Below are 20,789 nucleotides of genomic sequence, written 5' to 3' on the forward strand. Positions count from 1 at the left end.
GTTTATTTACGACATCACATTAGAAACCTCTAAAATTATCAGCGTTTCTCTACTATATTGTGCAAGTATTATACATATAAACCTTCCTCTTAAATAACTCTATCTATTTAAAACAACTTCATCGAAGTCCGTTGCGTAGTTTTAAAGATTTAAGTAGGGACTGACAGACGGCGGGAAGCGACTTCGTTTTATATAATGTAATGATATGTATCAAATTTCGTTAATGTCTTATTGATTCAAATTTCAATATTTAACCAAGAAGCCGTTTCGAAGCGAATGATATAAATTCGCTGCATATAATATTAAACACAATGATGTATTTTAAAGCATTAAAATCTTTAACTGACGTTGAATTCTACGCGTACGAAGTCAGGACGTGAAACTAGTATTTGTATATTGGTTTATAATCATAGTAAGTTCAAGGTAATTACTGTCTGGGAAGACGTTTGTTTGATTAAATTAATAAATTAAAACTACATCGACCTTGAACGAACCGGTATTTTATTACCTAAGTGTTATTAAAAACATTGCCAGTGAGTCGATGTATTTGTTAGTACGACAAGAGAGGATTAGTAAACATATTTGACCTTTGAATATAGTGATATTAAATTTGTTTGATCGATCGATGTTGATTGTTTGATGAAATTTGTTATAGAATTATTATTACGATAAATTTTATTTCGCCATCACTCCTATAAGACTCACTAAAAGCATTCAAAATCTATACATATCATAAAATTGGAGTGTCTGTTTGTAATATTATATATTTAAATATAACCCAATTTTACTCAATGTATGTATACACGGTACATATACCAAAACAACATTTTTTACATTTTTTGTCTGTCTGTTTGTTCCGGCTAATCTCTGGAACGGTTGAACCGATTTCGACGGGACTTTCACTGGCAGATAGCGGATTTAATAATGACTAACTTAAGCTACTTTTATTTTAGAATTATATGTAGAATAAAAATAAAATCACGCTACAATATCCAAATAACTTAAAATCAAACAACGTGCACGAAGTCGCGGGCACAGCTGTAATAAATTAAACAAGATAAGGCGTGAAGTTGTCTACTTCGAACGACGTGACACTTAATCGGCGATTCGCGAGCAACTTCATCGCGTATCATGTCAATGTGCGCGCGCATCTTAAAAATTCATATATGTTCAAGACGCGCCAAAAGAATTCCAGCTTGAAATGTTTCCTGTACTACACAATTAAAGGCCATAGATAAACTACAAACGCGCCAGTCCATTTTTTTTAAGGTGGACGGACTTACTATATACACTGGCTCACTCACCCTTCAAACTGACACAACAATATCTTACCAAGCCACAACGGCTTGCATGAAGCCCTACTACCAAGTAATTTGATTTAAGTAAATTTTTTCCACGTATCATCACTACTATCGCTATATGTCTGTCCCTGTGTACGCTTAGGTCTTTAAAATTACACAACGGATTTTGATACGGTTTTTTTTAATAGATAGATTGATTCAAGAGGAAGGTTTATATGTATAATACATGCACAATATAGTAGAGAAACACTGATAATTTTAGAGGTTTCTAATTAGATGTCGTAAATAAACACATTCTTTTGCGCTTACATTGCAAACGCTGGCTGAACCCTACGAGATAGATCAAAATAATGTACTACAGTATTGTACCTTAAAAATGACTTCTAAAAAGTCCGGGATGGTAAAACGTCAATCTCGTGGGGAAAACCCAAAATAACAGTTTGTATCCTTTACTTTTTTTACGAGAAATAATGGCTTATTTTCGAAGCGATTTTATGCATTAAATTTTATCCAATAAAGTACTTTAAATACATTATGTACATGGCCCTTTACAGCATGTCATTTAAATGAAGCCGAGATGGCCCAGTGGTTAGAACGCGTGCATCTTAACCGATGATTTCGGGTTCAAACCCAGGCAGGCACCACTGAAATTACATGTGCTTAATTTGTGTTTATAATTCATCTCGTGCTCGGCGGTGAAGGAAAACATCGTGAGGAAACCTGCATGTGTCTAATTTCAACGAAATTCAGCCACATGTGTATTCCGCCAACCCGCATTGGAGCAGCGTGGTGGAATATGCTCCAAACCTTCTCCTTAAAGGGAGAGGAGGCCTGTATCAAAGCAGTGGCACATTTACGGGCTGCTAATACTAATGCTAATTTAAATGAATATTTTCGAAGATATAACAGAATTAAAACGCAGTGACGTAGCTGTTTGTATTGTCTAATGTATAAACTTTGTATATAATGACATTCTGTAGTAGGTATATTTACTATCAGTATTGCTCACGTCCGAAGCCGGGGCGAGTCGCTGGTTGTATACAAATGTAAAAAATACACCAGAACACAGTATAGAAATATACCATACTAAAATTATTAGGATAATAAAATCACGAAAGAAAATTAAAGACATTTATTTCGTCTACGTTACAAATTATGTACACTTCAAGCGGTGTACGTTTCAGTAGTAAAATTAAGATTCGTCATTTCTTGGTTTATCCAGTCGAGTGCTGCTGGAATGTTCGCGTAGACACCTGGACGGTCAGCAACACCACAATCAATTCCATACGCCACCAAGCCGTATGCAGCATACCGTGTAGCATTACCCTTCTTCTGGAATCGGAATGGATTAAATTTTTTGGAATGAAAAAAAATCTTTCCTTACAATTGATAAATTATTCGGCCTGAAGTGATTTCACAATTAAAACTGATGCATATAGTCACGACTCGGTCAATATACATACATATATATATATTTATGTAAAAGGTACATGGGTCACTTAAATGGTATAGGTAGGCAGACGGATTTCTTACCTAATGGTAAGTAGTCACCGCCCATAGACTTTGTCAGATATAATAATCATTCCTTACAACACCAAAGCGCCACCAACCTCGGGAAGTAAGATGTTATGTCTCTTGTGCCTGTACACTGACTCACCCTTCAAACCGAAACACAAAACAATACTGAGTACTGTTGTTTGGAAAGAATATCTAATGGTCAATAATAACATTGGCTTTCACGAAGCTGTACCACCAAGAAAAATCCGACAAAATTCAACACGACCGTAAACAGTTCAAGCGTAGAACGAAAGGCTTCATGTGCGCACCGAGACTTGGGCTTGAATCCAGAAACTCGAGATCTTACGCTTATATCAAGCCACTAGACCAACAAGACATAAAGATATATATGTTTTATGTAGATACTTATTCAACACAACTATATTAACTGAAGTTACCGCCGGTTCGTTTCGTAGATTCTACCGAAACCGGCAATAAACTCAATAGTTCTTATTCAATATATTAAAATACTATTAAGTAATTAGTTTTTCCATAATATTAAACGAAATATACTCACTTCGATCGGGCAAACTAGTGCGGAGCCGCCGTCGCCTTGACAAGTATCGATACCTTTAACACCCCCAGCACAAGTTAGGGACGAGTGGATTCTGAAATGCGCCCCAAGTCTAGCCTGCTGGAGTTTCTCCGTGCAATCTTCTGAACCGACAAGTGGTACTTGAATCTATAAAAGGAATACCATAAACGTAAGTCTAGAATATTTATTCGCATATGTATAGTTAGAAGATATCATGTCAGGATATATCATGTATGGCTTCCTAGTGGCTTCCCATATTATTTGTTTCTAGGATGTTGAACCTAACGGGTCAGTGGCTAGAACGCATACATCTTAACCGATGATCGGGTTCAAACCCAGGAAAATACTACGGAATTAACACGTGCTTAATTTGTGTTTATAATTCATCTCGTGCTCGGTGAAGGAAAACATCGCGAGGAAACCTGCATGTGTTTAATTTCAACGAAATTCTCTCCAAGCTCCAAATCCTCTCAATGGAAGAGGAGTCCTTGACCCAGCAATCGGTTACAATATGTGATTTTACTACCACATAAATAAGAATTGAGCACATGAAAATTCAGTGCTTGCACGCGTTTAAACTTTGGAAATTTGATGAAAATTATACTTTTCTGGTCACGACTGGGGGTAACTAAAATGGCAGAGTACCCAGACGGGCTTGCACAAAGCCCTACCAAGTTACCCTGCCCAAGGTGGTAATCGTGTATTGTAAATATAGGTATCAGGTAATATTTCTTACAGTGGCTATGATGACTGCGGTAGCGACTTTTTAACGGTAGACACTGTACTGTGTAATTCTTATTCAGATATATATATCTGACTAAGAGTTTCATATAACCAATAGGCATGATATAATAATTCTGCCATCTTGATAATAAATTTTTATTGCATTAAATTTAAAACTGGCTCAGACACTTCAAATCGGACTCGTCCGAATCCGGTGAAGTTTATCTAAGTCAACAATGATAAAGATTTGTTGAAACAACGTGATATCTGTTCTGTTTTAAAAAAATGTACGAGATAATTTATTAAACTAAACTTCTATTCATGTAACACATCCATACAAAATATGTACAACTAAGTTATATCCCTTGTGCCTGTAGTTACACTGGCTCACACACCCTTTAAACCGGAACACAACACACTGAGTACTGCTGTTTGGCGGTAGAATATCTAATGAGTGGGTGGTACCACCAAGACATTACTCCGCGAAGTTTAAAAACTTTAGAAATCCCGTTCACACTATACGTTGTTTGCTTCAAATGTTTTCACTTTTAACGTAACATCTCCTGGTCCAAGCCTGCCTTTGTTTTGTGTGTCTACACGAAAACATTGTATCCGGTATTGTGTGTGGGCGTGTGTGGTATGCGACAGCAAAAATTTTATATATTCACCTTCTTCAAGATGGTCGCATATACGTCCTCTTTGTTGAAATCCGGACCCCAGCCCATACTGAAACAATCCGTCCCAGGGTCTGGGACACTCGTTCCGAGGCAAACTGGTTTTATGTGAGGTGCAGCCGCAAGATCAAATGGACTCTCCATGGTGAGCATTGCGATATCGAAGTATAATGAGGCTGCCGAAGAGAAAGAACAAATAAAAAAGTCACTAAAGACACTAAAGACTTCAAAAATGGTCGTTGATTTTTTTGTTCGGAACTTTTTGATTGATAAATCAACTTGGTAAAAATATTTCTTGGTACTTATACTAATAAGCACAGACGCGATTCCTGAACATGACTAGCAATTAAAGATCTAGAAAGATCTGGTTTTATTTGCAGTATTCTGAATAAATTGGGTGTTATTATACGTTCTTGGTTGATCTCATGGATCCCTCTTTTCCTGCTGATTGCTTTTTTTGATTTGAGTTGATTCACTTTTAAATCGAAATTTAACAAACTATTTAAAGTAAAGCTACCACCGGTTCGGACTGTACATTCTACCGATAAGAACCGACAAGAACCTCGGTAGTCACTCTTTTTCAACAGCTAAAAATACAGTCATGTTAGTTAAATACAATCAAAATATACTTTGTTCAAGTAGGGTTTTACAAGCACTTTTTAATCGTCATTTAACAAACTGTTTAAAGTAAAGCTACCACCGGTTCGGAATGTAGATTCTATCGAGAAGAACCGGCAAGAAACTCAGTAGTTACTCTTTTTCAATATCTAGAAATACAGTCATGTTAGTTAAATATAATTATATATGTATGTTATGTCTCCTGCCTGGAAGTCGACAAGCATTAACTCCACGCTTTTTTATCATCTATATACTCTTGTATCGAATAATACGCCTTCATTACCAATGTATATTTTACATTTGACTTGAATCTTTGAAACGGCAAAGTTAAAAATGTCTGCGGAATTTTATTATAGAAACGGATACCTTGCCCCAAGAATGATTTATTGACTTTGCGGAGTCGGAAACTTGGTTAATTGCTTTGGATATGTTTTTACAGATACTGTGTTAAAGTAGTAAAAACAAAACATTGATGGATTTTTTTTATGTTATTGGTAGGCGGACGAGCGAATAGGTCACCTGATGGTAAGTGGTCACTACCGCCCATAGACAATGGCGTTGTAAGAAATATTAACCATTCCATACATCACCAATGCGCCACTAACCTCGGGAACTAAGATGTTATGTCCCTGGTTCCTGCAGTTACACTGGCTCACTTAACCTTCAAACCGAAACACAACAATACTGGGTACTGCTGTTTGGCGGTAGAATAAGTTCTCGTCATATTACTCAATACAAGATTATATAAATGATAAAAAGCGTGGACTTGGAGTATTTATACATTTCCAGGCAGGATATATTTAAATTTGATTTTAGTTTATTGCCATACTTTGTATATGAAATGGTGGAAAAGAGCAACTACTGAGTCTCTCGCCGGTTCTTCTCGGTATAATCTTTACATTTTAATTCAACACTGTCACATGACGATTACAAGTGCTTTAATGAACTTTGATTTTAAAAATATGGAGGGGATAGACTTACTTTTAAAAAAGTGGGGATGTATTAAGATATTCTTGACATTTCGTTCTTGATATTGATATCTCTCTGAGATTATCTGTGTGTCCCATTCTCCAGCGCGGATTTTTATCTAAATAAAAGAGATTTAATGTACAAGTAAGAACTTGGTCACCCTTTAGAATGGTAAACATGCGGTGCACTTAGGGCAATAGCGCAATGGTTCAAAGGCCGAGATATCCCAGTGAAGATATCCCGCCGAGCAGCAGAGCAGATGTTCAACTCATTCAGTATATCAGAACGACGTCTCTGAATAATATACGCCTCAGTACGTTGGGACAAGGGATGCGGCGTTGAGCTGTCAATTTCATCTTGACTGTGTCGAATGAGAAATGAGAGCCGAGATGGCCCAGTGGTTAGAACGCGTGCATCTTAACCGATGATTTCGGGTTCAAACCCAGGCAGGCACCACTGAATTTTCATGTGCTTAATTTGTCTTTATAATTCATCTCGTGCTCGGCGGTGAAGGAAAACATCGTGATGAAACCTGCATGTGTCTAATTTCAACGAAATTCTGCCACATGTGTATTCCACCAACCCGCATTGGAGCAGCGTGGTGGAATATGCTCCAAACCTTCTCCTCAAAGGGAGAGGAGGCCTTTAGTCCAGCAATGGGAAAATTTACAGACTGCTAATGCTAATGCTAATAATGTGTCGAATCTTACTGTGTGTTGTGTGTGTCAGATACATACCTTTTTAGCATTCATTTTATCGACCTTGTGCGCTACTGTCAGTACCACCGACGGATGTATCATGGTACCACCACCGAGGTAGTCGTTCGGTGACCATGCTATGGTTTTCCTTCTCCTGATAATATATTTTAATACTAACTCAAATTATTATATACATATATTCACAATAATATAGATGTTTGCGAGAGGAACGGTGACAATCATTGCTTGGACACGAAGATAAATGTTATTAGTTTAATAGCACTCGACTCCCGACGAGTTCCCGACTTTTATGAGCGTACTTGAATAGAGAGTATTTTGTTTTTGATATGTGTGTGTTTAAATTTGCGCGCACTTGCAGGATTTCTTACCACCAAGTAGAAGAATTATGAAAACAACTTACTTTATAAGAGCGACAGCCCACGGAAATTCGCCGTAGTTCGCATAAATGGCCGCATCGTTCTTCGGGAATACGAACAGACTCGGCTCGTCCCAGCCACACCGAATGGACAAATCCTCTGTAATTAGAACGGTTTATTAATTATCATAATTTATAATCTAGGCTGGCAGTACTGGGCTAAAATCTCCAGTTAAGGAGATATTTTCGATCCTCTACGCCACAATCACGACACCAGCAGGTTTAAAAAAAAACTGTGCCACTGTGACAGCGACTTTTCTTGTCCTTTCAAATATGGACATTGGAGCCGTATGATATATAAATTGATGATATGGGGTTCAAACCCAGGCAAGCACCATTGAATTTTCACGTGCTTAATTAGTGTTTATAATTCATCTCGTGCTCGGAGGTGAAGGAAAACATCGTGAGGAAACCTGCATGTGTCTAACTTCAACGAAATTCTGCCACATGTGTATTCCACCAACGCGCATTGGAGCAGCGTGGTGCAATATGCTCCAAACCTTCTCCACAAAGGGAGAGGAGGCCTTAGCCCAGCAGTGGGAAATTTACCGGCTGCTAATAATGTAATGATATATAAACCAACTCTTACGTCACCAATGTACCACTAACATCGATAACTAAGATGTCCCTTTTAAAATTGTTACTCCTGTTACTCGACTGCATAGAGTCAGTAACTCTTTTGTGGGGCAATGTATACGCTTCTACAACAGGATCCCAGAAAGCGTTCAAAAACCTCTATTGCCAAATTAAAAAAACATTGTTAAGGAACGCTTTTGTGCGTAAGGTTATTATTATACAATTAGTGAGTTTATGATTGATAGCACACCTTGGGAATGAAACGATCTCCCGGCTGTATCTTTTTATATTGTATATTTGTAAATAATGAAATTGACAAAAAAATACAAAAACACCCGAGTTCCTTTCGCCGGTTCGCAGTTCAGGGTATCTTCTTTTCCGAACCGGCGGTAGTGTTTAATTTGACTATCTATGAGTAAGTGTAATGCTTCTATATCGAATAAAGGAATTTTGTTTTGATTCGACTTGTAGTCTGTAATATTGACTTAATTCTTAAAATCGGAACGTTTAATATGTGCCAAGAGTTACCTTAAATAGTTTTTTTATGTATTGCAATGCGAATCAAATCGAATCTAGTTATTTTCACAGGATTCATATCATATTTGTTTTGTATCAGCTTGGTGTTAAATACGAGGGGCGGTTAGCTAGTATATAAGAAATACGCAATGAACAGACCGACACGAAACGAAAAAAAAAGGATATACTCAAATAATTTGTTGAGACGAAGTAAAAAAAAAACGAATACTTTTTAAAAAAACATTTTTTTAATATACATTTATATTCATTTAACATTAGACTTCGTAATTCACTTCGATATACTTCGCGATTCTCAATTGAATCTCTCGCTCGGTAACCTTACGCACCTTCAGGTCATTGCAAGGTTGATTGGTAGGGCTCTGTGCAAGCCCGGCAGTAACCCCTCTATATTCTACCACAATACAGGCTCAGTATTGGTTTGTTTCAGTTTGAAGGGTGAGTGAGCCAGTGTTACAGGCACGAGGTTAACATCTCAGTTGTCAATGTTGGTGGTGCATTTACATTACATTTTTACATTAACAGCCTGTAAATTTCCCACTACTGGGCTAAGGCCTCCTCTCCCTTTGAGGAGAAGGTTTGGAGTGGAATACACATGCGGCAGAATTTCGTTGAAATTGGACACATGCAGGTTTCCTCACGATGTTTTCCTTCACCGCCGAGCACGAGTTGAATTATAAACACATGAAAATTCAGTGGTGCTTGTCTGGGTTTTAAACCGAAACCATCGGTTAAGATGCACGCGTTCTAACCACTGGGCCATCTCGGATGGTGGTGCATTAAGGTGAGATAAATATTAGCTACGTCGCCAATACCTACAGGTGATGTTGACCACTTATCGTAAGGCCTGTTTGCCTGCCTGCTTATCTATATTTAAAAACAAATATATAAATATTCATTATTTTGAATCAGAAGCGACCTCTGCTTGATATTTTATCGCAAATGACAGTTAGTTGTTAATACTAAATTAGCATCGATAACCTTTCGCTGATGCCAATGACCTTTGAGGTCACGTGATAGGTACTGGTTTCACCAGCTTGTGAATCTCATCAGGTCGATGTTATTTTTAATCGGAAACATTTTCCTGTACTAATTGTAAAATCACTGACGTCTGTGATATCACCGATTCTTATATTATGCTTTGACATTTTCTCTCTCTGTCTATCTGTATACCTGTCTCTTAAGACGTTAATTTATTGTTTTTTTTTTATATTCTACAGAATGTCTCATAGCGTTCACATTTTATCACTCATTAGACAATATAAGCCGCTATGTCCCTGCGTTTTAATATCTTCGAAACGATTCATTTAAATTACATGCTGTAAAGGGTCTTATTTAAGGTACTTAATTGGATAAGGATACCATTATTACTAATACTAAGTAAAGGATAACATATCACCATCCTGGATTTTTTAGAAGTAATTTTTAAGGTGTACAATACTGTAGGACATTATTTTGATCTATCTCGTAGGGTTAAGCCAGCGTTTGCAATTTACGCGCATAATATTTGTTTATTTACGATATATAATTAAAAAGCTCTAAATTTATTATCAATGTTTATCTGCTATATTGTGCATGTATTAAACATATAAACCATCTCCTTGAATCACTCTATCTAATGAAAAAAGCCGCATCAAAATCCGTTGCGCAAGTACCTAAGCGGTAAGCGAATTTGTTTTATACTATTTAATGATTAATATACGCAGATAATAATTGACGACTGAGCTATTTCCTGTCCATAGACATCACCCGTAACAAATATTAATTCAGTCGAAATGATAGACTATTTGACTGGTTTTTAAAATCCATTTTATATTATTTAGTAGAGATTAAGGAACCCAGTAACAGTTGTTTTTTTTTAATTCTAGTATATATTTGCTAAATAATATCAAATTAAAAGTTCCATATTTAAATAGCGCGCGGAAACGCTACTTTGACAATATGGCGCTGCAATGTGGGCGGTGACGTTACTTGCCTGCATTGTAATCTGTGGCACATATAATCCACATACAGTAGGCAAACGAGGTTAACAAGCAAGTAACGTCATCATAAGCCCGACCAATCAGGAGCGTTTTGTGTCACGTGACAAACGTATAAAAAAAATTTAAACATTTTCATTAATGGGTTTTTGAATAAATTAATTATTATTTTCAACTTTCGTTAATGAATAACCATTTTTAAACTCTTAATATATACTGATTACAATAATCGACACTTTATTTTTCGCACTGTCAAATAGCCTATTCGCAACTCATTCCGGAACACGATTCGATCGAATGACTATAATAATGACCAAAATAAACTTATCAAAATGGCGTATCACTGTAAGTCGGTCGTCAATATAACAGTGAGTGAGTGAGTGAGATTTTTACGAATATACAAATAATAATTTAATAATAAATAATGATTAAACGATATGTGTGTAATTCTATATTAATAATTTCGTTTCGATAGCTCCGACCGAAACTTAATCACAAACTCAAATAATGGAGATATTACGGTATTAAATTCGTGAAATTCAATGACGTGACAGTTCAACGGGCGGCCATATTTATTGTTAGTTTTCATCACCTAAATACAAAATATAGAGGTTTTATAATGACGGTGTTTTGGTCTAGACGATGGTTCCTTATCCCATATACTGTTCTTCTGCCCCAAACTCCTCCACGTTCTCCCCCCTAAAGTTCCTCGCCCTATTAATGTTGAATGTTTGTTAATGTTTGTGTTTAGTCCACTTTGTAAATTTCTATGTAAACATATTGAACGTAATAAGATTAAGCTGTAAATAGTTTTCTGATTGTTCTTATGTATTTTAATAGAAGTTTTTTTTTGTTTTATTATTTTTTTATCTTATTATTATTATTGTGTTGTTTTAGGTTATGGGTTTCCAATGTACTACTATTATGCCTTCAAAATTAATTCGAGCCTGTAATCTCGACCGTACCGATGAATCTCTGTCGTGTCTTCTCCATCGCACGTGACACTGACGAAATAATCTGTGTTTTTTGGCACAAATAAAAGACCCAAAAAAAAAAAAAAATGACAGTGTTTATAAATAATATATACGAAAAGTAAATGATAAAACGTATTTAATTATATTTATTCCACCCGAGCGAAGCCGGGTTTTCGTCTAGTATTATATAAAATTAACATTCGATAGTTGAGGTATTTTTATTGTAATAATGACTGCTTACATGTGCAAGTCCCACTTATCAGATATTCTACCGCCAAGCAGGAATACTTAGTACAGTTGTTTTCCGGTTCGAGGGCTGAGTTAGTGGAACTACGTGCACAAGGGAAATAAGATCTTAATTCCCTAGTTCGTTAGCGTAAAATTCTATGGTCTTTGGTTGCAAGTGAAAGGACTTTGGCTACTTTTTTTTTATATGTTCCTCGAGAAGGATAAAATGGACGTAACGCTTTTTGTGATATATGTAGTTGTATATTTCTCGCGCGTGTAACGCCGCAGGTTCAGCTAGTGTTTACATAAGGCGTATAATACACGGCGACATAATTTATAGCAAAGTTTATTCTGTGTACGTTTAAATCGAGCGAGACCATAACGGCTCGTCTGATCAATTTCGATCTCTTGAAAAGGTGCCTACTTAAAATTGGTACGAAGTTACGTACAAAGCGGACGAGATTTGAGAGGAAAATTTCAATACGCCTCACGCTTAGCCACGCTTCATTACACGAGCGAGAAGGAAGATATGAGGAACAGAGAAAGAGAAAAGGGAAAATTTGATTTACACTTTTTTTATAGTACAGTTTGACGGACGATCAAATGGGCCACCTGATTGTAAATTGTCCCCACCGCCCAAATAATGGCGCTGTAAGAAAAATAACCATTCCTTACATCGCCAATGCGCCACCAACCTTGGACACTAAGATGTTCTGTTCCTTGTGCCTGTAGTTACACAGGGTCACTCACAATTCAAAGCGGAAAACAACAACACTGGGTCAGTACCCAGTGCTGTTTGGCGGTAGAATATCTAATGAGTAGGTGGTACTTACCCAGATGGAATAAGGACAAAGAAAAATTCGATGGGGCGACAAATCCGACAAGAAAGGAAATGAGTTCATTCGCTGAAATGAACAGACAGGCAGACAACAACAGGCACAAGGAACAAGATATATTACTTCCCAAAGTTGGTAGCACATTGGCGATGCAAGGAATGGTTACTATTTCTTACAGTGGCATTGTCTATGGGCAGTGGTGACCACTTGCCATCAGGTGACCCATTCTCTCATCCTCAGAGCGAGGGATTAAAGTGTCCGTGTTCGTAGTTAGCTGGTCTTCTGATTAGCCGCCGTGACTGAAATCGTCAGGACGACATCGCTTTCAGCATTTCTTTCATTATTTACGTACTTTTAAGAGGTGAGCTATCCTCCATTTTGTCATCCATAGAAGCTGCCGTTGATGTTTGAATATTTTTGTTAAAATTGATAATATCGTTATGCACCAGTTTCGGTTGAGTTGGCGTTGTAACCAACGTGTTTTCCGATAGAACACTCTTGTGTCCACAACAAACGTCCAGGTATGAGAGACATTGCCTCTGCCTGAAACAGGAAATTCAGTGTATTCCAATCCAATCAATCGAAAATAAAATGCTTTATCGCAGACCAAAAAGATACATTAAACATACACTTATAGACGGAAAGAGCCGAGATGGCCCAATGGTAAGAACGCGTTTACCAAAACTGGTGGGCCTTATTATTTATATAAGAAAAAGGTTAGGAAGGTCATGTCCAAAATTAGGGTATTTACGGCTATTTCAACAAATAAACTTACCTCATATCAATGATTGTTGTACCATCTGAGATGATCGTGTGTGTGTCAGGATCGCATAGATAATATACCACACAGGTACCTACTTCACCGCTGTCCGTTAAACAGTCTAGATCATTCAAATCTGCAGAAAAATAAAGAAATTAAGTCTCGGCCTTAGCTGACTACTCAAAATCAAAATATACTTTATTCAAGTAGACTTTTACAAGCAATTTTGAATCGTCATTTAACAAACTATTTAAAGTAAAGCTACCACCGGTTCGGAATATAGATTCTACCGAGAATAGAAGAACCGGCAAGAAACTCAGTAGTTACTCTTTTTCAATACTGGTTGGTCAAGTAGCTAGTCAATAAAGCCGTAGAATCAGAGGTCTTGATTCAAACCCTAGGTCTAGCCAATTTTCAGTAGGATTTCAAATAGGTTCTCAAGGTGGCGCATTGTTGAACTAAGGAATGATTTTGAACGCAGACGCTAACATCTATAGGTGGTTGTGACCATCAGATGATCACGTCCACCTACCGACGTTAAAAATTTTCGGTTCCTGAGTCATTTTATTTTTGATATTTCATCACGCTGTTGGATAACGAACTTCATCCCCAATATTATTCAATTAAACTTATACTTACTGTCACCCGTTGGTGACAAATCAATGACTTCCTCTTCTTCCTCTGCAAACAAAAGAATGCAATTTTTTACACTGAAAGTTTACATAGTCCTATGAAGAAATACTTTCGAAGGGGGGGGGGGATGTTGCACGGTCACAGGTGTTACGTATGAAATAGGTAGCAAATTTCACCAAATTCAGTGGTTCGGCTATGAAAAACAGACAGAGTTTCTTTTGGATTTATAATATCAGTAATAGTATAATAAACTTGAGCCATATTTTCGAATTTGAAGTTGTAAACATCATCATGAGGTATCTCGAAAATTAAGTACAACTGAGTTTTATCCTAAGATATAAACGTAATACCTGCCAATTTCACACTGAATGGCAACACATCGAAAATCGAAAGGAATCAGGTTATTACGCACGCTTATAAAGCTAGAATTGTCAATTAGGAAGATTGGGAAGATTAAGAAAAGGGCTCATTTATTCCTAATTACCGATACTTCGATTCGATGCCTTAGCGAGCATTTAGCGTGAATGACATTGCTACCTTAATTGACAGATTAATTAATACTTAATTTTAATTCTAGCTTTATATTACGATGCGAATGATCACCTTTGTCAGGTTTAGCCACGATTTATGACCCGTGGGCAATTGGAGAGCGAGATAAAACTTATATATAAAAAAATCGTTTATATAATCTTTGATATCATTACATACTTTGATATCACAAATCAAACGAAATTAACAAAAACGTATCGTAGATTACACGGAACAAAAGCGATTCGTCGTATATGTGGTGCGTTTACGATGACTGTTGCTCGTCCCAGTTGAACGCCGCCATTATGTGTGTGCTAACCATCCACACGACGCTTCGCTAGATTTTGACAGTTATGACTAGTTTTCAAATCTAGTTCCGACGTAATTCAACAGATGGCGCTACGAGTGCGCCGTCATGTATATGTCACCGTAGAATTGTAAATCAGCGTTGCAGTATGATCTCGAAAACTATTCAGGATATCGATAGTACTATCATAGATTACGGCAATAATATCGATACTATCGATATTATCGATAGTTTTAGACTATCGTTAGTTTAGGTTAAAAGTAATACTATCGATAATATTGCTCACGGGGAGCTATCGATACTATATCTAACACCTTAAATATCGATAGTTTATCGATAGTCGTCTCTCTATAGTGGACTATCGATGTGCAACACTATTGTAAATACCAATAGATTATAATCTATCTCGCGCAGTAAACTGTCGAAATATTGTAAACGTTTATTCAACAATATAACTGTTTTTTTATAATCCAACTGAAATTTACTTCTTTGGAACGCGTTGCCCTGTTTCATCCTTCAATGATCTCTTTCGTTCGTAACCTAACATAATCACGTGAACCTTACCCGTTGTTTTGTTAAAGGTTTGTTGAATCCATTTTGACGTATCTTCGTCATTCGCTGCTAGGTTGGTTGATACATATGAGATTATTAAAACGGCAATCAAACTCGACCTGCAAATGAAATTTAATTATAGTATGTGGGAGATAATAATTTTTAATCGAGTTCCGATCTTATAATACGGTTGTGCTATTGACTCAAAAGGACAAGTTGCTATAAAAAGGCTCGATAGATGTCAACAGATCAGAAATGGATCAGTGTTGAACACGGCACTATCGGTGCTCCGAATCTTTGTACTTATTCTGTAATTAAACTCAATTATTCTATACATTATATCGAATTCATTGTAATTAGTGTTTAAGAATCAGTATAATTTATTGTTATCGTTTTAAATATAAATTGTTTACTTATAAATTGGTTTTACTTTTTATTTTGTCACCCGTTCTCTCACAAGTACTTATCGCCTCGGACAACAAACACAGAGAGAGAAATTCTTGCTTTATCCGGATTTTCTCTACTATAACATACACTGTACATATAAAGTTCTATGTTAAAAAAAAAAAAAACAAATTGTGCGTATCCGACAGAAGTGATAACTTAAACCAATCTAAATTAAACTATTTTAATATTGACATTTAAGGGCGCATTTTCATTGGTCGATAAGGCCCGCATTCGGGGTGCGGGAGATTTCTGTAACGCATGCCATAGGGCCCGCAAAGAGTTTATCGTTTTCACTGGTCGTCAGAGCCCGCATACGGGGTGCGGGCTATATATAAATATCAATATATGAATGCGGATATCACCCGCACACGTTTAATCGACCGAGTTATCGACCAGTGGATTTCATTGGTCGCATGCGGGTACTCCCCGCAATCGGGCTAACTACTGACTTATCGACCAATGAAAATGCGCCTTAACTAGAGTAAACCTTCGTTTATCGCTTGAATTTTATGTATATTAATATAACAATGAAACGAAATGTTATTTATTAACAAAACATTTGATTGATTATATAATATATAGACAAATGCACGGGAAAGCGAGTGGATTTTTTAAAAGTATTAAAAAAAAAAGGAAGCATTTAAATTCACTTTAATAAAATAATAAAACTTAAACTAATTACAATCAGTGAAACGAACTAGCAAAATCTCATGCTCTGATCGAGTGAAGTAAAATCAATACCAAGTGTATTCAAATCGAATATATCACCCAAGATGCGAGATTACCAGAATGAATGCAGTATATCGACAGGGCGACGTTCGTGTGAATTTATCTCCATCCTGATCAAGCATTTGCTTGCAATGTTCTCACACCTTGAGCCAACATAACTGTATTATTTTTCATTCTTGATTATGTACATTGGAATTTTGTGTATATACAGTGTAACCTGGTTAAGTGGGACCTGGATAAGTGAGAAACCTCTATTTATCATTAAATTACCTCTGTCAATGGGACTTTTTGAACCTGGTCAAATGAGATTTGAATTCTAAGACTTCATCGATGTTTACCTCTGTAATTGAGACTCTTTAACTCAATAACCTGTATAAGTGAGACAAAGGAATCAGGTTTTAACACGTTATGACATGTTTGTTTAGAGTACTATCTCAGGTTTTGACCCAAAAAACAAGGGAATAAAAGTGTACAAAATGTCCAAACGTAAATATAAAACGTTATCAGTATCTAAAAAATTAAAACATCTATCAGATTATGATTGTGGAAAGTCTAAAAATGGAATAACTGCATTTCGACCTCTGTAAGCGGGGGGGGGGGGGGGGACTCCTCTGTAAATAAGACAACTATAATTTTAAACCTGATTAATTGGAAAACTGGATTATTTGAAACCCTCAATAATTGGTACATATGTCTTGGTCCCTTGAGATCCCAATTGGTTAATTAAAAAAACCTGGTTAGGTTTCACTGTACATTGTTAGTATAAGTAAGAGAAAGGAGGCCGCATACTGGCGCCGTCACGCGTTACGTAACGAAGCGGTATACCCTCCGATAAGGAGTTATCACTTCAAATTCTGCTGAATATCATTAACCAAATAATAATTGAGATAAATAAAGGAATATTGTTTAATCATCCTTTAACCAAATTAACAAGCGAGTTACCTTATCTGATTGTTAAAAATACAAATAAAATGGACGCATTTTACTTTAATTTTAATTATCTGTGGAATTTAGTTATCGACTACACTGTAATCTCGTATGAGCGAGAACACGCATATGATGTAATGTGTGTTAGAAGAGGACAGAAAATGCTTTGACTATCGTTTATTTGACGTTTAAAAGACAGAAGTGTTCAAACAGAAAAGGAGAAAAGCCAAATAAACAACATTTGACAGCAAATTGACGCGACATCATTGGCCGAGAGCTTGATTAATCTATGATATTCACTGTGGATTTGCGAAAAAATGGCGTTTTGAACGTCGTCGAGTAAAATTAATGTGAAAATAAGTAGTTAAGTGCAATAGTGTTGTATTATAAATAAAGATATATTAATCATAAACTCTCAGTAGTGCACAATATAGCCGAGTTATTAGCGAATCGCATGAAATACGTAAATCTAAGGTTTGTTTATCTTCATTCCTACTTCGATCGGAATCGGCTGTATATTTGACGACCTCCGTGGTCGAGTAGTATGTACACCGGCTTTCATGGCCGCCACTTCTAGGTCCCGGGTTCGATTCCCGGCCGAGTCGATATAGAAAAATTTCACTAATTTTCGATGTTGTCTTAGGTCTGGGTGTATGTGGTACCGTCGTTACTTCTGATTTTCCATAACACAAGTGCTTTAGCTACTTACATTGGGATCAGAGTGATGTATGTGATATTGTCCAATATATATTTATTTATATTATATATCGTAACTATGTGTTTTCAATACGCACGTACTGTAAAAACAGTTTCGTGATAACTTTAATAAAAATTTAATAGTTTCAAAATTTAGCTATGTGACGTTCATAACATCAGCTGCATAAATTGAATTAACGATTAAAACGGCATAAAAATCTAAAAATAAGAAAAAAACACATTATATTATAATTTAATTCAAACATTAGTGTGTATATATTTGTATTTAGTGTTTTGGTTGCACGACCAACCCTGATCACGTTCGTACGTTTTAGAGATGGCTGATTAGCCACAAGTTCGTCCGGTGTTCATAGATGTTTTTCTATGAAATGGGTAGGACGAGCAAGTAAGCTACCCGATGGTAAGGGGTCACCACCGCCCATAAATATTGGCGCTGTAAGAAATCTCGAATATTGGGTGGCACCTAACCAGACAAAAGTATTTTTATTTTTTATTTTGGTCCTTCGATTTCTGTGTAATATGTTTGTTTTGAGCCGAGATGGCCCAGTGGCTAGAACGCGTGCATCTTAACCGATGATTTCGGGTTCAAACCCAGGCAGGCACCACTGAAATTTCATGTGCTTAATTTGTGTTTATAATTCATCTAGTGCTCGGCGGTGAAGGAAAACATCGTAAGGAAACCTGCATGTGTCTAATTTCAACGAAATTCTGCCACATGTGTATTCCGCCAACCCGCATTGGAGCAGCGTGGTGGAATATGCTCCAAACCTTCTCCTCAAAGGGAGAGGAGGCCTTTATCCCAGCAGTGGGACATTTACGGGCTGCTAATGCTAAAAAATGTTTGTCTTGTACAATCAGTTATACTATTATTAAAATATAATATCCTCTCGCATCACTCACTCACATCTCACGAATCACATGCGTAGTTTACAAGATCTCATCGTACAGACAGGACGCTTCCCGTCTGTACTTTGTTTAACACTATGTCGAGATTAAAAACTGGCGACCCTACCCTACCCTAACCTGGCGATATTAACACGCCACACGTACATTGACATTAAGAAATAACTGTTCCTTAGCATGTGCACCACCAACCTAGGGAGCTGTTGAGCTAGGAAGACGTTGTCCCTTGTGTCTGTATAATATATATGATTACCTACACAGACTGGCTTGCTCAAAGCCCTACCAAGTACCAATATACCATGTTTGTGTTAACGGTGTATGGTATACACGGGTGGTATACACGTCTGGGTAGGTACCACTCATACCGTCAAACAACAGTACTCAGTATGGTTATGTTCCGGTTTTAAGGGTGAGAGCCAGTGTAACTACAGGCACAAGGGTCCTAACATCTTAGTTTCCAAGATCGGTGGCGCATTGGCGATCTGAGGAATGGTTAATATTCCTTACAGCGCCATTGTCTATGAGCGTTGGTGAACACTTACCATCAGGTGGTCCATTATACCATAAAAAAGTCGTTTTTTGTTTGGTCAACCTGTCCCTGAGACCTATTGGTATTTTTTTAAATTAAATTTAAAAATTCAAATCATTTGTAAAAATGAAACCTTAATAAATTAAGCGTATTATTCAATACAAGATTATATAGGTGATATAAACTAGTGGAGCTAATACTTGTTGACTTTCAGACAGTTAATATATTATACTATACGATTATATCTAACTAAAAAATTGGAAAAGAGTAACTACTGATTAACTTGCCGGTTCTTCTCGTTTGAATCAACATTCCGAACCGGTGGTAGCTTCACTTAATATGGTTTGTGAATGACGAGTGTAAATGACGAATATGTAATCATTATGGGACTTACCCGCTTGACGTAATTGTATATTAATTAATAATTTTTAATATTATATCAATTAATCGAACGGCAGGGCTTAATTTGATTAATTAAATATATCATCACTCAAATAACACACACATAAATACACTTGTAATCGATGTACATATCAGAAGTTGATTTTCTTTTTTTTGATGTTGTGTAAACCATCAATTAATATGTATATTGTTAGTGTACTTATTAAATAAAATAAAATAAAATAACACTTTCGGCGTTAACGACGTCAAATCATCAGAGGTCCTCGAGGAATTATTCAAACATGACGATCAACTGTATTTTTATGACATTCGAGAGTCGAAAATGATCGTAATTCGTAGATTATTCAATAACAAAAGCGCACTCACCCTTCAAAACGTACCACAGATTACCAATAAACAACACATTAAACATTCAAAGATCGAATATTTTATATATCACAAAGATACACGTATATGACATTGTATATATTAAAAAGATTATCCTGTTATAAAAAAAAAATCGTGACGTAAAATCCACTATAATATTTGCCTACCTCGAATACATTGCTCGAAGCGCTTAAGCGCTTTTTTATTGTATTTTTTATTACGGATAGGCGCGACTCAGCTGGCGTCGGACGCTAAACTGGCGAGTCGCGAATTGCTACCAGATATTTATCTAGACATATAACATATACGATCGTAAAGGTTAACATAACAATCATATATATATATATATAT

General features: G+C 36.5%; 1 protein-coding gene across 2 annotated transcripts; it reads right to left on the reverse strand.

Moving 5' to 3' along the window:
* Positions 1-2,418: 2,418 nt before the first annotated feature.
* LOC125074694 (phenoloxidase-activating factor 2-like) lies at positions 2,419-20,718 on the reverse strand. 2 transcript variants are annotated; one of them, XM_047686089.1, is made up of 11 exons: positions 20,606-20,718; positions 15,431-15,537; positions 14,038-14,079; positions 13,414-13,534; positions 12,991-13,181; positions 7,497-7,611; positions 7,115-7,229; positions 6,390-6,495; positions 4,785-4,966; positions 3,376-3,540; positions 2,419-2,633 (listed from the first exon to the last, which is right to left on the reverse strand). In XM_047686089.1, the coding sequence occupies exons 1-11, from the start codon at positions 20,614-20,616 to the stop codon at positions 2,466-2,468; spliced, it is 1,323 nt and encodes a 440-aa protein (XP_047542045.1). In that variant the 5' UTR covers positions 20,617-20,718; the 3' UTR covers positions 2,419-2,465. The 2 variants fall into 2 exon arrangements, with proteins under 2 accessions (XP_047542045.1, XP_047542046.1); XM_047686090.1 differs by having other exon boundaries at positions 2,419-2,630; positions 20,606-20,694.
* Between the last annotated feature and the right edge of the window lie 71 nt (positions 20,719-20,789).

This window comes from Vanessa atalanta, chromosome 28, assembly GCF_905147765.1.
Source record: "Vanessa atalanta chromosome 28, ilVanAtal1.2, whole genome shotgun sequence".
In the NCBI taxonomy this organism is placed as follows: domain Eukaryota; kingdom Metazoa; phylum Arthropoda; class Insecta; order Lepidoptera; family Nymphalidae; genus Vanessa; species Vanessa atalanta.